Below are 25,862 nucleotides of genomic sequence, written 5' to 3'. Positions count from 1 at the left end.
ATGCTCACTGTGTCCCAAACGCTGGCCCATCGTTAACTGAATGTGTCAGCTACCCACTGCCAACAAGCAACCTTGATCTGAAACAGGCTTTGCACACGTAGAGGGCATGCATCACGCACATCTACATTTGTATGTCTCAACTCCGAAGAGCTGTTAAGGCCGCAGTAAGTATTAACAACCTAATTTCTTTAAAATATCAATTTAATAGCAAAGGGACTGAGTCACTGGTCCCTTTGGCTCGTGCTTTTCTAGGATAAACCCACAGTAGTTAACATTGCATGAGGTCACACTTGCAGAAGAAACTCACAAAGCAATTGTTTTGAAATCAATATTAAACAATAGCAGGAGAGTTGTCAGGGAGGCAATGGTGTCCAGAGGTTGGAGCAGGGAACTCTGAGTCAGGAGATCTGGTTACATTAGCCACAAACTCCCTGTGTGGCTTCAGGCAAGTCACTCATTCAGTTTTGCCATCTGTAAAATGGGAATCATGATAACAGGCACACTTTTAAAGTATCCTTGGCTGGAAGATCTCACTACGAAGTTTGATTATTATATTGACATTTGTGTTAATCTAGGTACTCCCCATCAATGCACAATCTGACCACCGCAGAAATTATTAATGGGTTTATCTAAACATCACCCCTGTGAGGTAGTGAAAGTGCAATTATCCCCATTTTACAGATGGGAAATAGAAACAGAGAGAACAAATGACTTGTTTAAGGAAGCTTGTGGCAGAGCAGTAACTGAACACTGGTCTCCAGAATCCCAGCTCAGCACTCTGATCACCATGATGGATATGTCTACACTGCAGCTAGGTGTGAGCCTCCCAGCCTGGGCAGACACACTTATGCATGTGGAGCTCAAAATGCATGCTAAAAATAGCAGTGTGGACACTGCATCTTGGGCTCTCAAGCCAGCCCGACCCCCCCTAAGCTTGACAGCCCGAGCTGAATCCTGAGCTGCAATGTTGGCTCAGTGATCACACTGCTATTTTTAGCGTGTTAGCTCCAGCCCCACTAGCATGCATCTGTCTACCCGGGCTGGGGGGGCTCGCTCGCCCCAGCTGCAGGGTAGACAGACCTAACAGAGGCATTACCTCTTGAATAATCATATCAGCACCACTATTGAAATGGAATTACAAAATCATATGTAATGCAGTGGTACATTCCTTCAGTGAACAAGTCGGAACAAGCTCCCGCTAAACAGGAGGTTTCGGAATTGCAATCTGCACATTGCAACAGGCCAAAACAATCTGGAACTTTTATCCTACTTTACTATCTCAGAACTCACTATAAGCAGACCCCACTGCACAGACAGTGGGTAGTTCTCCCTTTATCAAAATCTGAAAAAACAGCAAAATCTAAAAACACGTTATTTGATCATAGTTCTTTTTAAAAACATAAAAGGGATATTATTATGGGCATTACCGGGGTAAGGCAGCCGAGAACAGAAGAGAACTTCTGAGCACCGACAATTCCCAGAGTCCAACTCTCAGGCTAGCCTACACACGCTACCATTGGTTTTGGGTCCCTGGGTTGAGACACCCGAGAGTACCTCATTGACTTCAGCTGGAGTTCTGGGTACTCAACACTTCTGAAAAATCAGCCCCAAGGAGTGTCACCCATAAATTGAGGTACCCAAATCCAGTAACCAGTTTTAATCATTTGGACACTATTGATTTACCAAATCCTTTTCTAGCCTCTTGGCTAGGCAGTGCAAGGATTGCGCCGATAGTGCACAACAGTCTGTTTTCAGAAAGTGCCTCACTGCATGGTTGCTAGAAGCTAAGTTTAACTGTACTGCGGTGACGAGACAGTTCAACCCACATGCTAAGCGCAAACCAAGCATGATCCTGGTTCTCTCACTTACCAAATTCCTCAGGACTGTCAAATAATCGTTCGCACAAATAATAATCATCCGGATTCAAATAGGGAAGCTGCTTCAGAATAGACTGCTTGGGAACGAGATACAGAACCTCTGCGATGTCCCCATCTTCAATAATTGACATCCTTCTGACAGAGTTCCTGAACTTCACTCGCTCCGATACCAGTTCTTTACTTTTACCTGATCCACAGAGCTTTCCAAAGCTGTTTAAGATGGGGAAAGATGGCATGTCTATACAGCAAACAGCTAAGGAGGTAAAACCAAGAGTGTGTGTGGTCAGTCCTGTACTCCCTGGTGCACTGTCCTCACAGATCCTTATCTTTTTTCCTTGCCCAGCAAAGGAGATTAAGGAAGATGTATTTTTAGTGATTATCTTTAAGAGATTATGACAGTATCCTTGGTCAGGTGACTGCCATCTAAAACAGTTGCAATCAGCAACTCATCACTGGGTTATGTTTAAACCTGAAGCAAAAGCATATAGAGTATTTGAAAATCAGATTAATATCCAGGGCAAGAGAAAGAATGTATGTGAGGTACATAAGAGGATTAGTTTGCAAAAAAATCTTAGTGTGTTAAAAATCTTTTAATGGGAGAACCATCATAAGCCCCACACATACATCTGTGCATTTTAATCTGCCAAGCCCCTTTCCCATGCAGAGCTCCATGTGTGTTACAGCAAAGGTAGGGCCCGCCTGTCCTATTTTTCATAGGCTTTACAAAGTCAGGCCAACTCTCCCTCCGTAAATTGATTTCCTTAGGAGAAATCCTTCCTACAGCCTCCACCATTTTATAAACAACCAACTGTAAGTATCCCCCTGCTGGGATTGTTCCCGCAGTCCTGCTCTTTCCTTCCTTTCCCCCTTCCAGTCTTACTAACTGGAGAAGTTTCATGAAGATCCTAGTGCTGTCTCACCCTGCCTAATTTACAACACGAATGTACATTAAATCCAGATCTAATGACCTGCTAATCTAATCATCTCATGGATTTTTTTTTCTTAAGGAGAGGCTGTTAAACAAACAGAGCACTCAAAAGTCACAGAAGAGTCCAACGCAAGAGATAAAAAGGGACAAAAATATATTTATGCGGAGAAAGTGCAGGTAGTATCCCAAGCAAAACCTTGGGAGTGGGAGGTGGGGGGAGGGTCAGCAGATCTTATATCCTCACTGAGCCAAACTCCCACAAAGAAAAAGCAAGGAAGATGCTCAGCATTTGGTTCCAGATTTTTTTTTAAGTAAGATTTCCAAATTTCACTACAGATATAGCATGTGAGGGAGAGATTTTCAAAGACAGAAAAGACAGTTAGGTGCCCACCTCCCACGGAAACTCTCCCTTTTGTGCCTTTGAAAGTCTCTCTCACACACACATTCTCACATACACCAACCTGCACAATGACGGTGCACATAACTGTTTTTGCATCTGTGGGAGGTGCCCACCAAACTAGGGGGTCCTAAAACATCAAAATAATCAGCTTGAGAAACTGCTAAAGAAATCCTCAGTCAACTCTCCCTCAAACACCTGCACACAAAATTCAAATACTATCTGTTGGAGAAGGCACGTTTAAAAGAAGAGATTGTTTTGTTTACTGTTTTTAAAACGATGTCTTGTCTCACCAATCTAGGCCTTTATTGTCTATTTTATAGGCCTTTAGAAAAAAAAATAAACCTGTGAAGTGTTATTTATTTTAAATAGCGTTACTTGGTACTATTAGTGACGCTGAAGTTAAGCCTGAGTCAAGATTTCAATTAAACCACCCTGCTCTTGGGATTTTGCAACTTAGCCATAAGCAATGGGCCACATCCTCCGCTATTATAAATCTGCATAGCTGCACTGATTTCAATGAAACTATACCAACTTACACCAGCTGAGGGTCTGGCTCAAGAATCATAGGCCCTTCCATAGCACCCTCCATCATGGTCACACAGAGCTCTCTGCAAACATTTATGAATTAACTCTCACAGCAGTCCATTGAAGATAGGCGAGCATCCTATCTGGACTTCACAAGGGTCACTCTGGAGCACGCCATGCCCATTTGGAATTTGATGGAGGCTATGGAGAACAAAGATCTTCCTCCTCCAAAAGGCAAAAGCTTCTACCAGTTGAGTTAAAGGAGTTTCTCCAATCTGTGTTTGAAGTCTAGGGCCAATGACATGCTGAAAGAGGTGCCCAAGCTCACACGCACCATCCAGCTCAGAACAGTCACGTTGTACCCATTTACTGCTGTACCCATTTCACCAGTGGAAGAGCTGAAATAGATCTCAGGAGAGTGATGCCTAGTCTCCTCCTCTAAGCAATGACTGCACTCATTCCATCTTCCAGATAGGTCCACTTATTGGGCAGCTACATTGGACAATGCACACAACAGCATTAAGTCAATATGATCTGCTGTGTCACAATGATCAGAGACAGAAGAAGCCACGGTCTTGCCCTGTAATCATGCATTATAAAGGCAGTGTGGAGTAATTGTTGATAACTCCCTTTAGCAGCTCATCAGTAAAGTAGCAGTGTTTTCAATGAGGGTGTACAAGTGAGGAGACAGGGAAAGGCACACAAATCTGCATCCCTTGTACTCATCTCATCAGAAGTCCAGTCCCTGCACTCTCTGAGCATGACTGCTCCAGCACAGGGAGGCCAGTGGCACTAGATTCTTCAAAGGGAGCAGAGAGGATTGAGCTCAGAGCCATCTTCCTCACTATCCCTCCACCATGGCCGGCCAGGCAGAGCTGGCATCAGGGTACTGGAGGAGAGAAACACTAGCCACCCCATTTCAAAGGGTACAGACTAGGCCACTCTCTCCCCATTCCACGAGGTACTGTGCCTAAGTTTGGCACAAAGTCTCTGGGATAAAGTGACTGTGGATAGTTCCTTTCGTGTAATTTCCCTGTGTCCACGGAACTTCTTTCGGGGCACCCGCAATGTCCTGACTTTTCATCTCAATCAAAACATAAAGGGTTTCTTTTTTTAATTTACAAAAGAATTTGTTCATCTTCATTCGGGAAGTACTGCTATACAAAGCACAATTTGCTCTCGCTTCACCAAGCAAAAACAGTTCAGTGGAATAAGCATTCAGTAGGATGAACAGACTCTGGAGTGAGGAGAAAAGTCGAACGCATGTTGAGGCTTTCCAAACTGCTCTTTTGTACAGCGTGAACGTTAATGACACTTATTCAGTGTTTCACGATAAACTCAAAAAACCCATTCAGTTACTGGAAAAAATCCTCCACTCTAAGAACTATAAGAGTGTTGCTGTTGACTCAGAAGTAGCCACTAGCGACACCAGCACACATTTTTAAGAGCGCACGTTTTGCTTTTGCATGACCAATTCATGATGTTAAACATGTGTCTTGCATTTTTATTTATTCTGGGAGTTCCTGCTGCAGTGATGCCCCTTTCCATCATCACATACTGCAGCCACCGTCTGACAGCTCCTATCTGGCCTTGGTATTGTAATTATTAATTGTAATGCCACTCCTGTAGTAGTGGGATTTTGCATTATTGTTTTTAACCAGAGGGTATGTCTTTAAGAGTCTGCATCCTGCCTATGTAATCCAAGAGGACAAGTACTAGAAGTGAGCAAAACAAGACTAAGGAACCTGGAGTAACCAGAGGGGCTCCCTGAGTCAGACTGAGGATCATCTGCAAAAACTGTCTCTAAGGGTAAAGCCCGAGGTAACAGATACGGATGGAAAAGGCCAATGATGGCTTGAACCATACACAGATTAGAGTCAGATTTCTGCAGGAAAAGCCCTGCAATTACAACCCTCCTGAGTTACAGCACAGGTACCCCACATGGGCAGACAGCAGTAGTGCAAGCTCCTCTCCAACGCCCCATCCCCGTGCCTCAACTTTCTAAATCCATTTAGGAGTCAGTTAATGGACTCTTGGTTTAGTGAGTCAATGGGGGTGAGCATGTGATGCAGATTTGTACATTTAAAAGGCAACTATTTAGTAGGCATGTGGAGCATTGTACAACAAAATGGTACCAAACATTGTGATCCAGCCCTAATATCCAGCAAAGCAGAACCAAAAGGACAAAGGCAAACGTCATAATCCTCAAGAAAAAGTACCCCACCGGGTAAAAAGGATCAATTCCCAACTCATAAACAGAACAGGGATGAAAGGGGCAAACAAACACAAAAAACAAAAGTAGTTTTAATTTTCTGAAAGGGATGATTTCACCGCTCAGAGCAATCCCTGAAAACTGTCCTATAGTACACCCCGAGGAACCCAGTCCTCTCAGCCCAGAAATAGCAAAAAGGCAGCAGCTCCAGTATTAGACAGATAACTAAATACGTACCTATGGATCCAAGCCATGAGGTTCAGATCCATTTCCAGACTGGTGCTATGATTCTAGTCTTTACAGAATACGGGGGTGGTTCATAGCCAGGTTTGGATTTTGATAAATGGTGTATTCAAGATTCAGGGTTTTGGTTTGGGTCCTAATGCAGTATGAGTTGGAAATGAAGCGGATTAACGAACTGGGGTAACAGCTACAAAACTAACAGAATGCCCAGGAAATACATATTTTCTTTATATACACGTTTCAAATGCAACCTAAGATAGATATTCCTTCTGCACTAATGCTGTTTAGAACATATACATAACCACAAACTTAATTGTGCTAAGAAAAAAAATCTACAATAAAACAATATACTCACTGAACAGCAAATCAGACCTTAGATCAGGGAAAAGGTCATTGCAGGTGTAAACTTCACTGAAGTCAGTGGAGTTAAACCAGGGATAAATTTGGCCCTTTATCTCAATACAAGGCAGCCACGTATATTGCATTAGGAATGATGCCTTTATTGCTTCTGTCATCAGAACCAGATTCCTACTGATGCATTTCCATGTAATTTTATTATTATTTATTGCTACACAGAAAACAAGATTCAGAAATAATACTGAATTTTTCAGGCCAGTTCAGTGGAAACCAACTGAGAATAAAACAAACAACAACTTGAAAACAAGTTATACATTTTACTGCACAGCTAGATAGTCCCAAACAATATCTGATGATCTATCCAAGATGATAGGATTATATACTTCTGCCACGTAACTGTTTCTGTACACTAGCTGAGAATAAAAAGAAGCTGCCTTCATACAGATGGAAATGGAGCAATGATTATACCATTTACACAAAGAAATACCACTGGCTAAGTAATAGTAAAAGAACAGCAAAGGCAGGAGTGTAATTGGCAGCAGGACTGTTCTGAAATGCACTTTCATATACCAAATGACTCAAATTCTCCAACTATAGTAAAATGTCACATTTTTACCGGTTTAATCATGAAGCTCAGGTTTCAGCCCTTTGCCATCTACAATTTACTCACACAATAACCATTCAGCAAAGTACTATAGACTCCACCTCAGAATATCCAGGACAGTAGCAATTTGTGGGCATCCTTTCATTTCATACCATTCACATGCTCATCTTTAAATTCCCTTACCCATCCCTCCGAAGCAAGCAGTGATTTTCCGTGCATATGGACACAAGCCATTCTCAGAGTAGGATTCCCCAGTAAGAACCTGTTCGCTCATTGCTTCAAAGAAAACTGCCTTTCTCTGCCCAGTTGACCAACTACAGCTTGCTTGAGAGAGAATGTAAGACTGCAGAGGTTTCTCTTCCAGTTTATCTCCATTAATCATTCAGGAACTACATAAAATCTGATGAGCTCTTAGAACCAGTAGCACAAAGCCACTTTATGGCTTCTGAAGTAATTATGTTTTTGTCTTAAAATAAATAAATAAATCTCAGATTACCACACAGTACTCCAATATTTTATGGGCATTATTTCAAAACTGCAACAAGATGTATGCTCCTGCTGCATAATGGGAAATATATTGAGGATTATATTCAGTTCTGTGAGATATTGGACGTAGCCACCCAGCTGAAAACCAGCAGCAGAATGATGATCATGACAGAAACTATGTAACAAGGGTATTACAGCATACTCCATCAAGCAGATGTGTGCAATACCATGCAATGTTTCCTGTCCCTCCTAATCCCTACTATTATATTACATATATTATACTCACACACACATACTTTATGTTGCTTGAGCATTACAGATGACCAGAGCCAACATTTAGCATCCATTTAGTTTCTGACACCGTCCGGCATGTGATGTTTCAGAGGAAATAAAGCACCAAGGCAATTAGGCAACATGAAGAAGTCAGCTTATCAATTCACTCCCTGAAGCACGAGGATTGACTAATCTTATCGTTATCTTAGCTTGCATAAGTATTAACAAGCAGTGATAAAACTGAAATGGCCATACACTGCAGGTTCAGGAAGAGTGCGTCAGGATCTTTTACCCAGTTCCCATTGACGAGAATGGGAAAACATAGCCTGATCTTAGGAATAAGATGACTGGCCAAAAGTTGAGGACAGAAAAAGAATTGAATCGGCATTCTTCATCCCTCAGCCAACTGGTGTGAAGATAGCCTGGGCAGTCAGTGTGCACCTGTTTCAGCTTTGCTTTTCACAGCCAAGGGCACAGCACTGTCAGACTAATTAGAGGAGAAAGAGGATACTCAAAAGATACGCAAGTATACTACAGATCACACAAGCAATGATACCCTCCTAGCTGAACAACTGCAAAATGACTTTGGCCATGTCCTCTTGGGTGTTAAATAATGGTTATAGAAGAAGAACACACATTACTACAAATCAAGAGCTCCCCAAACTGAATATACTCCCTGTGCACCCTTCTAGTGCTGTCTCTCCATTCTCTCAGTGCTCCCTCCTCCTATACCCACTGAGAGAGACCTCAGCCATTTCAGGAAAAAAATGGTCAATAAATGCTTGAATTTATATTAGGGATAGATACAGGTTTATAATTCATAACTGACTTAAAATCTATATTAGATATCTAGGCAGGGATATTATTACTTACATCCAATTTAAAATTCTAATGATTCATATTTAGTCTAACTGCAACAGTGTACTTCTTTTGTGAAAGCACAAAATATATTAAGCTAAAAGCATTCAGGGGCATTGCTATCTTTTATTGTGCCAGAGGGCTCTGGAGAATCCATAGAGACATGTATTGCTTTCGGCTTGTGAGTATCACCATGGGACTATACCAAGAATAAGCAGTTATCAAAGTTAACCATTTAGAATACCGAAGAGTGGAACACACTTGCCAATAGTTAACACTCTACACATTTTTCTTGCCACTGCCGTGAAGGTTTTTATAACACCACCACTTTTTCTTTTACATATCGTCTTAAGTTTTGCCTTGCATACTAAAAGCTGTGAAGCCAATTCTGAAACCCTTGATTAAATGAACATTTTGCCAGTTACCTAGCTATTCAGTTATCCAGAGATACATTACTGCTAAGAGGACACATTTGTAGATCAATATGCAGATTTATGCAGTATACAGCCAGCAAACTGAATTATGTGGTCCGCTGATATGCAATTAGCTGGAGTGGCAATGCATGTAGCTGAATGGAGCCAGAACAAGATTTTGTGATGGTTATGCACTTAGGTAGATTATGGAGTTAAATTATATGCACTCAAAGGTAACGTATGGAATATTTTCGGGAAAAAAGGGAACAAAGAAACAAAAGAATGCATGGTATTTTTAAAGGTGCTCATTTGGGATGCCCCACATATTGCGCCAAATCCTGCTCTAAAAACGTCTATATTGTATAGCATACATCCAATGGATGTCAATATCATTGCTTTCTGAACTCTCTCAATATGTAGGTACTACAAGCTCAAAGTAAAAGCGTCTTAGAAGACAAAGCTCATTTCTTTCTTTTTGCTGACCAGGCCTACTTCCATACAAGCCACTTCCAGTGGGTAACTCCAGCTTTAGTAACTACATGAGATTAACTGAAAGTTAAATAAAAAAGTACGGGGAACCTTGGGATTAAAGACCAAACTCCACTAGGCAACTGTTTTCTTGGCTAGTTGCTTATGTCAAGTTTCACTGCATCTTGTATTTTCTCTCTCTAATTTCAAAGCCAGATTAAAGAGAAGTCTAAAAAGGAACCAAAGAAATGCAGCACTACAAAAAGCCCTTGCAGTGAGAGGCTTTCCCATAACATACTGAAAAATGAGGCAGCACGTCCATTTGTTTGTAGAAACAAGTCAAAGTAACCTAACAGCTCCAGGCCATACCAGGTTGAGTGACATTCTGTCACTGTGCTTTTGGGAGCTTGAGCTAGACAAGGGAGGTAAGTGTTTAATTTTAATGCATGTGTCATTGGACAGTACATGTCAACAATGTTCAAACTTTAGGCTCCAATAATTCTCTGTAACTCACTGGCTTCAGTGGGATTTGTGTTGCATGAGGATGGCAGTGCCTTCCAATTTGAGTTTAGCTTGTAAATGGTTTGTCCTGCCAAGAGCAAGTACCAAGTCCTCCTCTGCTATATATATATATATATATATATATATATATATATATATATATATATATATATATATATATATATATATATATATATATATATATGTTGACCAGGACCCCATTGTGCTAGGCACTATACAAAACACAGAACAAAAAGACAGTTCCTGCCCCGAAAGGGCTTCCAATCTATCATCCATGCAGGATGCTGTGCAGCACACACTAACTTCCAGAGTGAAAACATTGTTTAAAAAGAAGTCATCCAATTGGGCATGCTACTGTGAGTACAATTGTTAGAGGAAGACACTGTCTCATCTGGGCCTGTTTGCAAAGCAGTGGACCGGAATGTTGCTCATCTTTAGGAATGAAAAGTGGCTAAACCCTAGTATGCTGCTGTGAAAATGTAAACCGTTATTTGTCTAAAATGCCTATTTCAAATACCGAAGTGAAGCTCAGTAAGTCTGCATGGGATAGGAGAGCAGATTTATATCATTTTGCACATATAGGGCTACTGAGGTCTCCCTCTCTTAGGGCCTGATCCAGAATTCATTTAGGTCAGTGGGTTTTACATCAGGCTTTCTGTAGCCAAAGATAGGCAGGGCTGGGCATAATCTCGGTCCAACAAGGGGAGTGATGGATGTGCCAGGAGCTTCCCATTCCACCTTGTATCTCCACATAGCAAACAGGCTCAACCCTAGGGCTTGTGTTCCTGGTGTTCAAGCATAGGGGAAGTGCAGCACTGACTGATTAAGTGACTTGCCAACAGGATATGCAGTAATGTACATACCCAGCTCAGTGTGACTATTCTAACTCATGATACACATACGGGTAGTTTATAAATGGCCTTACTGGTTGGGCTTTCTGAAAAACATGCTCCTTGGTTGGACGTATAGGGTAGATGATGCTCTCACCTCATTTCAAGAGCTCTCTAGTTCTGTGGTTGCTATAGACTACGCATGTGAGGTGGTCAGCATTGGAGTTCTCGCTACGTCAGGTCCGCTTAGAGAGGGGCTATGATTTCTGATCCTGGGGTAAGCAGGCCAGGCAGTTACTAAATGTTACACATCAATTTAGCAGGGACAAGGAAAGTGATATTCTAGAGTGAAAGAATTTACTGGGAACTTTTTTGTTTTTGAAATTTCAGAGAGTATCTATAGGTAGTAGTCTGAAATATAATTAACCAGTTTGCTTCAGCATAGAGCAGGAATACATAAACCCAATTCAGCAGTGATTTGAACAGGTTTGGTTGCCCGTTTCTTCTCAAGATGGAGGAGTGGTGAAAAAACATCTGATCAGGTGAACGAGAGAGCGAGAGCTGAACTTTATAAATATTCCCAGTGAGACTTCTACTCAACTAGCTACAGTGATGAACCACACTCCCAGAAGGCATCTACACTGAACATTGAATGTAAACACAGTTGATATTGAAAAGAGGGAATTATTTCTTATATGGCCCTAAGAAAAAAAATGGACCATCAAAGAGAAGCTAAAGCGACAAACAGAAAGTATGTCCAATGACAATACTGTATTCCGCAAGGAAGAGGAGACCATTGACTCTGTTGGTGCTCTGGGGCTCAAGCAACCACAGAAAAAAAATAGGGATGCTCAACACCATGGCCCCGCCCCCCACTTCACCTCTTCCCCTGAGGTCCCTGCTGCTCGTTCTTCTCTGCCTCCTCCCCCCTTAAGGCAGGAGCAGAAAGGAGCGAGTAGCAGGCAGGCAGAGGGGCCCCCGGGGAAGGGGCTAGGGTGACCAGAGGGCAAGTATGAAAAATCGGGACAGGGGATGGGGGGTAATAGGTTCCTATATAAGGAAAAGCCCCCAAAATCAGGACTGTCCCTATAAAATCGGAACATCTGGTCACCCTAGAAGGGGCAGAAAGGCACAAGCAGCGGGCGAGTGGGGGGACCTTGGGGGAGGGGCAAGAGGCACTCGGGAAGGGGGCAGAACAGAAGTGGGAAGAGACGGAATAGTGGCAGGGCCTCGAGGGAAGAGGCCGAGTGGGAGCGGGACCTCAGGGTGGAGTGGGGTTGGAGCACCCACCGACAAAAACAAAAACAAAAAAGTCAGTGCCTGTGATTAGACAAAAACAAAGTCATTCAATAGGTTGGTCCAAAAATAACACACAAAGTGCACTTTTTATTAACAGAAAAAGACAAGAACATTTATTAGAAGAGGCCAAGACATTTCTTTCACCCATCAAGGTATCACTGAAAATTTTCAGAAAGTCAAACACATTAGAAATATGTATTTGATTCAAACTTTTAATTCATACCTCAGAAATTTCTGAAAGCAGGGATGACATTAGACACACTACAAGGGAGTTAGCCCATAAAGTTTTGATAATGGCAGGTAGGAGGAGAGCAATTAGCTGATCCTCATCTCTCTCTCTCTAACTGTATGTTATTGTACTCAATTTTTTTTTCATTCATTCCAAAACGTCCACAAAAACACAGGGAATCTTTTTGTTTCCATACAATTTGTGACTGAGAAAAATGGTAACAGAATTATTATTGCTTTTCCATCTCAGGAATTATCTGAAGAACACAAAAGTGACAAACTCTCCTCTAATTGATGACATTTGCAGAACCTTTCAACTGAATTAAAGCGCCGTGCTCAGCTTCCTATTATCCTCTATGTAAAATAACTTCCACAGCAGATAAGCCTTTGATAACAAAGGATCAGCTTTGTAGTGCTTTGTAAAACTGGATGGTACAGCATAACGAGCTACTGGTGACATGCGTTCACCCTGTCCAGGGCTTTATAAATTGAGCCTGATTCACTCCCCTAAAACCCAGCATCCATACAAGTTTATTCTTCACTAGAGATAACTGCAGCAGATCTTAAGAGTCAACATTTTAAAAATATTAAAACCATACACTTGAGATTTCAGCCAATCACTTTCTCTTATTTTTGTTCAAATCAGCTGTAGTTACCACCATCATCTGTACCTACCCTAGCTAGGATCAAATTTTATACAGAATGTCAATCCTCCTGCTTCAGACATAACCCAAACACCTGCCGAGTGCTAAGAAGTAACTTCCCAAGTAGGCCCGTTATTCAATAATTGTCCATTACCTTATGAGTTTTGAAACCTTCCTTGAAAGTACGTGGTAATTGCCACTGTCAGAGACAAAATACTGAAACAGAGATGAATGGTGTAATCCAGGTGTTGGCAACCTTTCAGAAGTGGTGTGCCGAATCTTCATTTATTCATTCTAATTTAAGGTTTCGCGTGCCAGTAATACATTTTAATGTTTTTAGAAGGTCTCTTTCTATAAGTTTATAATATATAACTAAACTATTGTTGTATGTAAAGTAAATAAAGTTTTTAAAATGTTTAAAAAGCTTCATTTAAAATTAAATTAAAATGCAGAGCACCCTGGACCGGTGGCCAGGACCCAGGCAGCGTGAGTGCCACTGAAAATCAGCTCGCTTGCCGCCTTCGGCACATGTGCCATAGGTTTCCTACCCCGGGTCTAATCCAATATGGCAATTACTATGTCACTATAATTCAAAGATTGTACTTTCATACTAAATTCTTAAATATCCATAATTGTTTTAATAAAATAGTTATTTTAGTTTAGCTAAATACCAGCTATAAACTTCTGTTCCACAATTACTCATCTTTAGCAATTGCAAACATTCTGATTAAATCTTCATATTCTTGAGGACAAATATTAAGTCTATTTGTGAATACATTCCTAGATCACTATGTATTGTATACAATATACATTCCACTTATATACAATAAACTACTTATTAAATCTAAATTAAAGATTTGGGACACATTTCCCCTCCAATTCACACACCCAACAACTGAAATATTGAAAAAACTAACAAACAAAAAACCCTATAAAAGAATTTCCCTAAACTCTATAAGGCAACAGAATCGGGCTAAGTGTTACATGGCTTCACTCTGAAAGGTTGTGAGTCCTCCCAGATTTAAAATCCAGATTTGGACAGGGAAATCCATTTTAAAAGCCAAGCTAGACAACTGAAGTGCACTTAGTTCTCAGTCAGTATTACAAGATGGGCAATGGATGGTTTATGCCTAGAGGATGGAAGATTACCTGAAGTTCTGTTTACATGTGCTCAAAATTTAGGCTGGGATTTCCCCAGGAGCCTAGTTATACTGGACTTCTCTACTCAACTACAATGGTCTCTGAGTACGCCCCTCCTTGGATGAGACAATAAAACAGAGATACGTTTTTACCCTGCATAGACTTTAAAGAGTTCACAGCACTTTTGGTAAGAACAGGCCTTTGTGTGGATGTTCTTGGCCAAGATTTCTAATTCCTGTACAGTTCACTGGTTGGCTGCTGCCACAGAAGTGGTTCCATTTCTGTGATGCTGTATGTGTAGTTTTTGAAGCACTTTTGGGGGATAAAAGGCCCTACCCACCAATATGAAATATTGCTGGTGAGGAACATCGCTAATAGGAGAATTACTGCCACATCCAGAACAGCTCATTGGGAGGGCAGGAATGGGGGGGGGGGGGAGAAATGGCAGTCCCACTCCCTATTAAGTCAATGGCAAGACTCCCAGACCCAGATCTTCAGAGGTATTTATCTGCCTAAATCCTGTTAAAGATATTTAGGTGCCTAACTCCCATTGATTTTGAGGGTCTGCACCCTAGCGATTGAAGTTGGATCAGTTTTCAGCCTTTGATGGCCTCACAGAACTCCTTCTGTTTTTACCTTCCCAAATTATTAACCACAGCTGGGAAGAGGAAGGATGGCCCAGTGGTTTGGGTACTGAGTTGAGAGACTTGGATTCAGTTCTCTGCTCTGCCACAGACTTCCAGTGCAACATGGGCAAATCACCTAATCTCTGTGTGCCTCAGTTCTCCATCTGGAAAATGTAGATAATGACACTTCCCTATGTCACCGGAGTGTGCACAGAATCATAGAATATCAGAGTTGGAAGGGACCTCAGGAGGTCATCTAGTCCAACCCCCTGCTCAAAGCAGGACCAACACCAACTAAATCATCCCCCAGCCAAGGCTTTGTCAAGCCAGGCCTTAAAAACCTCTAAGGATGGAGATTCCACCATCTCCCTAGGTAACCCATTCCAGTGCTTCACCACCCTCCTAGTGAAATAGCTTTTCCTAATGTCAAACCTAGACCTCCCCCATTGCAACTTGAGACCATTACTTCTTGTTTTGTCATCTGTCACCACTGAGAACAGCCGAGCTCCATCCTCTTTGGAACCCCCCCTCCGGTAGTTGAAGGCTGCTATCAAATCCCCCCTCACTCTTCTCTTCTGCAGAGTAAATAACCCCAGTTCCCTCAACCTCTCCTCGTAAGTCATGTGCCTCAGCCCCCTAATAATTTTTGTTGCCCTCTGCTGGACTCTCTCCAATTTGTCCACATCCCTTCTGTAGTGGAGGGACCAAAACTGGATGCAGTACTCCAGGTGTGGCCTCACCAGTGTCGAATAGAGGGGAATAATCACTTCCCTCGATCTGCTGGCAATGCTCCTACTAATATAGCCCAATATGCTGTTGGCCTTCTTGGCAGTGAGGGCACACTGCTGACTCATATCCAGCTTCTCGTCCACTGTAATCCCCAGGTCCTTTTCTGCAGAACTGCTGCTTAGCTGGTCGGTCCCCAGCCTGTAGCAGTGCATGGGATTCTTTCTTCCTAAGTGCAGGATTCTGCACTTGTCCTGGTTGAACCTCATCAGATTTCTTTTGGCCCAATCCTCCAATTTGTCTAGGTCACTCTGGACCCTATCCCTACCCTCCAGTGTATCTACCTCCCTTCCCAGGTTAATGTCATCTGCGAACTTGCTGACGGTGCAATTAATCCCATCATCCAGATAATTAATAAAGATGTTGAACAAAACCAGCCCCAGGACCGACCCCAGGGGCACTCTGCTTGATACCGGCTACCAACTAGACATCAAGCTGTTGATCACTATCTGTTGAGCCCGACAATCTAGCCAGCTTTTTATCACCTTATAGTCCATTCATCCAATCCATACTTTTTTAACTTGCTGGCAGTTGTGCGAATAAGCACATCAAAAATGGTGAGTTAGTGCATTACAGTAGTGGCAGCCATCTATGAAGAGCACCAGAAAGCAACATCTCAACTAGACGTTAAAGGACAGTGCAACACACTGCTGACCTTCTTTCCTTGCTTTTAATTACTTTCTGGTATTTCGTTATTAGATTTTCTTTTAATGATTTTCTGATTCTGGCTGTTACTTAACATTAAAATTGCTCTTTTAGCCTCCAAGGACCAAGTTACATGATGAGGCAGCGATAACTCATTTTGTACAGTTGCTATGATCTGGGAATTCTATTTTTATCATCGTTAAATTATTCTGCCCCTGAAGAGCAAAATCATTACCAATCTGGTTGCTGTTACTAAGAAGAGAGCAGAGATAGTCAGGTTATGATAACAGACACTGATTAAATGGAACCCTGTTTACCTTGCTTTTTATCATTTCAAATGTGTATTTTAGTCTAGTCTGCCTTGGAAAAAAATCTCTACTCCAAACTATTTTTGGGCACAAATGACAGAGTGTGCACTAATGGATGAGCTGTTGGGTTGTTACAATAATAAGATTATATGACTCAGCACTTTACTTCCAGGCAGTGTAATTAAAGACCAAATGTATTGATCTGAAATGCCAAGAATACTGCACAATAAATTTTGATAGCACACACACACACAAAACCCCTAATGAGTGGAAAAGAAACTATTGTAAATTACAGAAGGTCAGTGCACTTTCATCATTGGAAGATGGATTTTGTAAGATTATTTGAGTGCCAGTGATGTAATCAGTGCTGTGCAAAATACCAATATAAAGACAGCTCTTCCCCAAAGAACTTGAAATCTAAACTATGATTCTGCAATTCATTTCACTTGAAGCACATGAATATACCCATTGCTTAAAGTTAAACATGTGCCTAAGTATCTGCAAGATTAGGGCATAGGTAGAAAGGATGGGACACAGAAAAAGCCAACAGTTCTTCACTATCTGATATACCACCTGCTTTTTCTCCTCCCCAAAAACATCCAAAGGAAACAAGTTCAAGTCAATAAAGAAACCCCTGAATGAACAACAATGAAAACAAAACAGAAAAACAAAACTAGATCATATTGAGTGGTGTTTTGTTCCTGATTGGCCCTTAATTTTAAGAACTGCTCAACAAGATATCACCCTATCAAGCTATCATATTGTACATTGATCTTTTTTCATACAGTCAAAAAGGGTGCATCAAGTGATGCGAAGAATAGAGATGAACAGGATAGAATTAATTCCTTTAATTGGATATTTTTCTTTACTTTCCCCCTCTTGGATTTGACCCCTTTCTCTTCAGTAAAGAGTAGAGATTCTTTGTAAAAATGTTTTTTCCACAAGAAAAAGAAGATTTCACAGCAGCTCCGAGACAGAAATAATTTGTGAGAAGAAAGGATCAGCAGAGTTGAAGCCTGAGTGTCCTCTCAACCCCTGGATTAATTTTTTGTTCTTTTATAAAAATACATGCTGTTCTATTCAAGAGCTTTCAAAGTGACACAAAATGAAGGAAGCTCCACCCTTCCCATTAACATACATTAAAGCAAGGCACATGCTATTGTAATCTCTCTCCTGATTGTGTCATGTGACAAGTGATAAAGAGTCACAGAAAAAGTCCCTTTATTCAAACACTGAATAAGGAGTTTTATTAGAATAAGGAAACAGTTTTGTCCCCAAAGCCACTCTCTCTGCTTCATTGTGCAATTTCTGCCTAGAATCTTCTCCATCCATTCCTCATGACAGGCTTCCTGCTACAGAGGTAAAGGACTAATACACATATCCTCACAACAAGACTCAAATGTTTCCTATCAGTGCAGCAAGATCATCATGCTCCCCAGCATCCCTTATGAGATGACACTTGCAGTTAGCAACAGGTAGGACACACAACTTCCTCAGTGCTCCAAGCACTAATTTAAGTGCCCAATAGGGGCCTGAAACAATCTTTTTGTCACTGTTTGTCAAACACAAAACTAAGAATAGGAGGTTACCTTTCTATGTGGTGGAAATCAGGGCCCTGCCCCAGGCTGCCAAAAATGACATCAGATCTGGACTGTCCCATAATTAAAGGAATCCTACAGTACTGCTGAGCCCTTCCTTTCATGGTCAGCAGTGCTATCGTGTAATTAACACATCAGCAGTGCAAACACAGTGGTGATCCATTACCTTACAAAAATCAGAAGAGTGATAGCTGAGCAAGATCATGTCCATGTTATTGGCTCCCTTCTTTATAGAGGAACCATGCTCCATACAGGGCAAACACAAGCCAGGACCCTTGAAGGCACGTTGACATAGCAGGTCAAGCTTTCCAAGTGAATTCAGTTAATTAGATTTATGGAACAGGATGACATAGGCTGGTGGCAGCATATCAAGCAGCACCTAAAATGGGGGCAACCTGCAAAACCATCTTATCTTTTCTTCAAGACCCTTCATAATAATTCTTATTGGTTTGGTATAGTTGCCTACTTCTTTCCTATTGAAATGATCTTCACGTGCCATAGGCTAGTCAACACTGACACCAGTTTAACTGCCCTTTTGAAATCATGAGAAAAATCTACTGAAGCCAATGAGTCACAACTGGCAGGGGATGGAGGGGGGGCGGGGAGGGGAGAGAGAGAACCAGGCTCACGATTTGTACATGCTATAAAATCTCTGGTTTCCAGCTAGGTCAGCTGACCAACAAGTGACCCAACACAAATTTCTGATGCTAATTTCTTACCAGTACGGCATTTGGGCCCAGATCCTAGGGCACCTAAATACCTTTGAGGATCTTAGTTACCTTCACACAAGTCTCCAGTGCATTGTTCGTTAGCTAAGTCATACAAGGGGTAAATGGTGCTTATTGTCTTTTAGTGTCATTTGTCTTGCTTTGCAGAAACATATGATGCAGAATTTGTTTTTTCCGGACAGTTAGGATGCATAGAGAAGTACAATATGACACAGAGGTGGAAAGGAACAACCACAATCATAACCACACCCAATCAGGAGTTGAAAGGACCCTGAAATGAAGAAATATGCCCTTCGTATGCAGGATAACCACAGTTGGCTCATGATCTACTAGTTATACCCAACACATGATGGCTTCTAACTTAAGATATAGGTCTGGGTTACTGCTTCTGGAAATAGGTTATACCCTGCTGGAAAATGTAAGTGTAACTGGAGAGAAAAATACTATGAGCATTATCCTAACGTGTTGTTAAATTAAAGGGCCTGATCCTGAACTCCCTCACCTAGCATTGACTTAAGTTAGAATTAAGGGCACTCAGCAGCTTGCAAAGTTGCCATAATAAGAAGAATAAATTAGAGGCAATGAGGTCTTACAACTACAATGTGAGCAAAGATTGTCTATTGGCATCATAAACCAGAAGAGTCAAGCTTGAGTGGACTGGGATAGAAATAAAATTTCTAAAACCATGGTATAGTCTGCTTGCCTGAAAAAAATGGAGGTTACTTACCTGTCACTAGAGATTCTTTGAGATGTGTGGTCCCAATCTGTATTCCACACGTGGAATATGCCTGCACACCAGGCACTTGAGTCTGGAATTTCTTGCAAGCAGTATCTGTTGGCCTACACATGCACTGTTGCCCTTCTTATGCTCATAACCAAGGACGTAAAGTGCTTACCACAGTGCAAACAATCCGCAGCAGAGGGGATAAAAGGTGCGTAGTGGAATACAGATAGGGACCACACAACTTGAAGAACCTCTGGCTACAGGTATGTAACCTCCATTTCTTCTTTGAGTATTTCACCCAGGGGTAGATTAACAAGTAGTAATCAAACAATGTGGTGGGTGAGGGGACACAGAAGTGACAGCTGACTGTGGTACTGCTGTCTCCACAGCTGTATCCCAGTTGATGACTGTACAGGGCATAACGTCTCATGAAGGTATGCAAAGAGCTCCAAGTAGCTGCCCTTTGTATCTCTAGCATGGGTATATCTCTCAGAGATGTGGCTGAAGTGGCTTAGCCCTAATGGAATGAGCCTTTACCCCTGGGGGAGGGGGGGGGGGGAGAATGCCAGCTAACTGGGAACAAAGAGTAATACAACCCCAGATCCATTTTGAAAGTCTCTGTGCCAGTATAGGTTAACCCCCTGGTCACTCTGCTATGGAAACAAACAGTTTAGCTGTCTTTCTAATATCCTTTGTAGATAAAAGGCCAAAGCCCTCCGGACATTCAGAGAATGCAGTCTTCTCTCCTTTTCCGAGGCATGTGTTTTAGGAAAATATAGGTAAGTGGATGACCTGACTCTGATGAAACTCAGAAACTACCTTGAGTATGTATCTGGGGTGGGAGCGTAGCAAGACCTTTTCTTTCTGACATATAGGATGAAGGTAGTATATGGTGGGCCTGCCATAAGCATTCCCAGTTCACTGACTCTTCTGGCCAAGGTGATAGCTGCCAGAAAGGCCACCATAGAGCACGTGGCCAGCAGCTCAAAGGGAGTTTTACTGAGAGGTGAAAAACAAAATTGAGGCCGCACTGAGGTGTGAACTTCACACTGGTGGAAAGGATCTGAGAATGTCATTCAAAAGTCTAGCTGTGACAGGGTGAGTGAAAATCGTACAGTTATCCACTGGAAGATGGAAAGCGCTGATTGCTACTAAAAGCACCCACAGGGAACTGAACGCAAGACCTGAAGACTTAAGGTTAAATAGATACTCAAAGATAATTAGGGATTCCAATAGAGTCTGAAGACAAATTGCATTGATGAGCCCATGCGGAAAAATGCTTTTCTACTTTGGTTAAGGATGGACTGCACCCTCGTGGAAGTCGCCCTGGATTGGAGTGTGTGAACTTGCCCCTGTGTTGTGTTAGACGGTCCAGCAATGTGGGGATGTTCATGGGTGGTCGCACTGAGTTTCAACAGATCCGTGAATCAGAACTGTCTTGGTCAGTTGGGCGTAATGAGGTTGGCTTGAACTCTGTCTCGGCAGATCTTCCGTAGAACCTGTGATATCAAAGGAATTGGAGGGAAAGCATACCCCAGGCGATCCTTCCACAACATCAGAAGGACATCTCCCAACAAGTCTTTGCCCAGGGCTGCACTGGAGCAGTACCGAGGAAGCTTCCTGTTCACCTGAGAGGCAAAAAGTTCCCAGGCCAGCATTCTCCATTGCTTGTTTATAAAAAATACTGTTGTCATATTATCTGACGTTATCTGAACATGTTTGGATCGGATCAGTGGGAGGAAGGCATTGGAGGCCTGATGGACCACCCCGAGTTCTAGTGAATGGATGTGCATTGTTCCAAGTAAGGCTGTGTCAGCCATAGGCTACTGTACAGTTAACATGCAGGAGTGGCTACTTTTGAGATCTATTTTTATTTTTATCCTCCAATTACTTTTAAAAAATATATAAGCTGGAAGTGGCTCTCACTGTGCTACAGGAGACAACTTACTGTTAACTCTTTATGCTACACACTTTGTTCAGAGATTTCCTCTCCCTCCAGTTATTTATGATGTGCCAATCACCCTGGTATCTAGGCACCTATTTCCACAATGGACATTTTCAACTTTTCTATTTTATTTAAACAGATGAGTGTGATGAAAACAATAGATTTATAATTAGGAAGCAAAACACAAAGAAGCCAACCTCAATCCCAAAGGAAAAGCTAATTTTCTTCCACTTGTGCTATGCTCATCACTGTATATCTGTATAGATTTACAGGGAACCATAAAAATGGTCAGTGTCAAAACAGTAACAGAGGGTCCTGTGGCACCTTTAAGACTAACAGAAGTATTGGGAGCATAAGAACCTCACTTCTTCAGATGCAAGTGTCAAAACACTCGCCATTCACCATCTGTTTTGGTAAGTCACATGCTTGTAACATGTTTTTCCATTTCAATGGCATCTTTTCCTAATATGGTGCAGGATCGGGTCCATAATTAAGCAAATAAAAAGCTCATTTAAAAAAGACTGCAAAATTCTGCTAACGAAAATGGATTCATGAGCTTCTAGCATTACTGAGAAATATTTTCAGATGAATCAGTTAAAAGTACTGACCGGCATAGGGCTTATCAGTGGAAACCCTTACGTTATAAACATATGTCATGCATATTTTCAATCTGGAATTAGCTTGGCAGCTTCCAGTTTTTTCCCTTTAACTATGGATGAGCTACATAATCAACCTATTATAATTTTGCAACGATGCTTTCTGTGGATTCCAAAGCCTTACAGAACTTTTCCCTATGGGACTTTCAAAAGTCTTCAAATTTTCCTTAGCTGCTTACTGGATCGTCACTAAAGCAAAACAAGGTCAGGGAATTCAGATTCAAAAGAGAAATTTTGTAAAACAAACTCTGAACTATTTTGGTAGTGCATGAGGACCCGTGAGTAAAACATGACAGAAATAAAATAGACTAATTTGTTTTTACTCCCCAGCTAAGTGAAATGATGAGAACCAAAAACAATAAACTGTAACCATATAAATTAATTTTTTTAACTCATCAATTTCCTTCTAGTCCTCCTGACTAATCGATAGTGCATAGGTGCACTGACCCAGCAGCAGTGCAGGGAAGGAAATCATGATTCCCTTCTGAGTGGAGCAATGGGAGAACAAAGGTTTTAAACTATTGTTGTCCCAGATTGTAGATTACTATCCCCATAGGCCAGTACAACCGCACTAGCCAGTGAATGGAGAGATGGATCCAAGGCTCCACCTACTCCCAACATACCTGCTCAGAGAGGAGAGCAGTATATATACACAGGCACACAAAGGCATATATGATATTTTAATTTATGATATTCGTACATACACACACACTCTTTAGAGCCTCAGTCCCACAAACAACATCTGCGAAAGGAACACACTGATGATTTATTATTTGTTAAGCACCATTGGTTTGTTGTTTACACCAGATACAAATAAAGGCAGTCCATGCCCAGAAAAGTTTCCAGTCCAAGGCCCCAACCCCGCCAGCTCTTATTTCCTCAAGTGTGAGGCTCCATGTCACTGCTTGCACAAACACAGCTGAACAGTTACCAAGAGGCCACCCAGAAGTGGTGTTAATTAAGAATGCTTAGTATATATTTTTAAAATCTACACACACACCCACACCCTGCCCTTTAATAGGATTCTGGGCTGGAGAAGGCAACTGACGAATAGGTTACTGTTTGTGGGCCTCTTGGGAGTAGCGAGTCTCTTTGTGCATAGCAAAAAGGAAGCAGATATTTGTACGTTACACCTTATCAGCAGGAACTATTGCTGAGCCAACTTTCGTTTGCTATTCTTAAATAGAGTCCAGGGAGACTCATCTCTTAGTAACTCTTAACAAGCAGGTACATGCCGGCATTCTGCACCTAGCTATAGTAATAATACTTCCAACACCTATGCAAGAGGGGAAAGCGTTGCTATCAGTGACAGCTGCTCAATATCCCATTAAAGAGCTCAGACACACAACTCAGAGTCCAGCCATATAATAGCTGTGATAAAAAAACAGCAGGGCTAGGAAAGGGATCAGTGGTTTAAAGATTCCAAGACACACTAAAAAAATAGCTTAATTAATGTATATCCCTAGCTCTGTTCAACAGAACGTCCTCAGTCTGTTTCCTGTCTGTAAAAATTAAGAGCAATGTCCCTTGTACAATTTAAACTCTGCAATTTATCATGAGATGTTTCCTTGGGACAAACCTTTGCAATTTCCAGAGCTGTGATGTACTGGCAGTTGTAGTTGTAGTTCCATGTGTGCTCTCAAGCAGTAACGTTTCCGCAGCTCAGAAGTTACAGCTTCTCTGACTGAGTAGAGGAAAGACTGGGATCCTTCAGAGAGATGGCTCTCCCACTGGTTTTACTCCTAATATTTTGTGGACTGACTAGCACTGAAGGGAGTGGCCCTGTCAAAGAGGGAGTGGCTGGGCTCCCAAACAATCTAAAGGAAGAGTGAGAATTTTCCTCTTTAAATCAGTTAGTCATTCTGGATGCTGATACAGTTCACCTTTCAAATGCATTACATTTTCCATCTTACTGCTCATCTGGGAGAAATAGCTAACTAGCGTAACAGTGGTAACAGCTTCCTTTTATATAGCAGCTTGCAGCCAAAATTATCCTACATCACCTTAAAAGCTGATTATAAACAGTAGACCTGGCCACCACCTGTTCTACTCCGAGAGTCTGCAGAGTTGTCTGGGCCCCATCTCCACCACATTATCCCCTAGGCAAGGGGGAGAAAGAGGGCTGTGTATGGTGGGGATCATGGGAAATTCTGTCCCCAGTCCCATCCATCCCAACCTAGCGTACAAGCCAAATTACCTGCGTACCTCTTATAGACTCCCACCCTACCACCAAAACACGGTGGGCAGGTGCTCTGCTGCCACTTCTCCTCTAAATCTTTTTGAAAAGATGCCAAAAAAAAAATACATAAACATACCCTGAGTAGGAGCAGATAAATCCAGATTTTGGCCAATGATGCTTAATTCTCTGCTTTTAAAACTAGATCAAACATTTAATTTCCTGAACTCTCAACTTCATTTTTCCTCATTGAACTAGCATCTTCTCAGCTATACAGTCAAATACATACACAGGCTCTCTCACTTTCTCTTACACATACACTTTCACACACACACAATTTGGTCTCTATGCCTTTTATTCTCAGTCTGCTATTCTTCCCCTCTGACTTCATGTGCTGTTTTCTGATACCATGTGAATGTTAGTACAACCCAGGACAGGGCGTTCACTCACTTCAGGCTTTTATGTGTTTGTCTGAAAATGATTATCCCAGCAGAAATGTTTGAGGGGGTGGGGAAGAGAAGGAAGCATCTCTCCCACTGCCCTTTTTAATCATCAAAGCACTTCACACACATTAACTAATTAATCCTCACCACCACCCTTGTGAGGTAGCCAAGGATAATTATCCCCTTTTAAAGAGATTGGGAATTCCCAATCCCAGGAGGCACTAGGCCCTTGCCACACTTTATGTTTTAGCAGCTTTTAGGATCAGACTCTCAGATACTACAGTGAGGAGGGATAAATAAGTACAGAAGGAGACTGTTCGGTATGTATGAGGGTCGCCATTCAGATGACTGAATTCCTGGTGCCTAGTCCTGTGATCTGTCCACTTGGCCACACTCTTCTCTTTTTAGCTTTGGTCCCCCCGTCTCCAAAATGATTTGATAAAAATCTATATCTATATATTACACATCTGAGCCTGCTTGCAAAACAGCACTAGCAATGATTCTATCATCATATTATAGGCCATATTAATGCACCCAAGACAGTACTGTATACAGCATGTAAGAGGGGACAGTACCTACTGGCCCAGTAGACAATCTCTTACACTTAACAGGCAGTACCATACCCAAGAACCTTTCTACAAAAATCCCTGTAACTGGTCTCCTGAAATGCTCGTCTCAGAGGGAAACAGACGTATATAATGGACTGACATGCAAGTTAGCAAATTTATAGGTGCTTATAACTGTCAAACTTTAATAATTCGGGCTGAAGTTTTCCATGTTGAGTATCTGTTTCAGGCTGATCTTTATGGAATTTTTCAGCAAAAATAGTTTAGCTGTTTAGCCAAGAAACAGATGAGGGGAAAATACATTGTTTTGTCCATATTAACAAATTAGTTGTCAGAATTTATTTTAGCAGCTCT

At 41.7% G+C, this 25,862-nt stretch overlaps 1 protein-coding gene across 19 annotated transcripts in view; it reads right to left on the bottom strand.

Annotated features, from left to right (window-relative positions):
* The window catches only part of ABLIM1 (actin binding LIM protein 1), a 314,331-nt gene that overhangs the window by 219,471 nt on the left and 68,998 nt on the right, over positions 1-25,862 (bottom strand). For 3 of the 19 annotated variants that reach the window (XM_024103584.3, XM_065552412.1, XM_065552422.1), the window contains exon 1: positions 23,903-24,051. The exons of 7 other annotated variants lie outside the window; for them this stretch is intronic. In XM_024103584.3, the coding sequence (XP_023959352.2) occupies positions 23,903-23,954 (52 nt within the window). In that variant the 5' untranslated portion in view covers positions 23,955-24,051. Of the gene's footprint in view, positions 1-23,902; positions 24,057-25,862 lie in introns of those variants that run through there. 9 more of the 19 variants (XM_065552413.1, XM_065552416.1, XM_065552425.1 and 6 more) reach the window with 7 other exon arrangements.

This window comes from Chrysemys picta, chromosome 7, assembly GCF_011386835.1.
Source record: "Chrysemys picta bellii isolate R12L10 chromosome 7, ASM1138683v2, whole genome shotgun sequence".
In the NCBI taxonomy this organism is placed as follows: domain Eukaryota; kingdom Metazoa; phylum Chordata; order Testudines; family Emydidae; genus Chrysemys; species Chrysemys picta.
The sequence above is the reverse complement of the archived record's forward strand: the minus strand, read 5'-3'. Positions and strand labels throughout refer to the sequence as shown.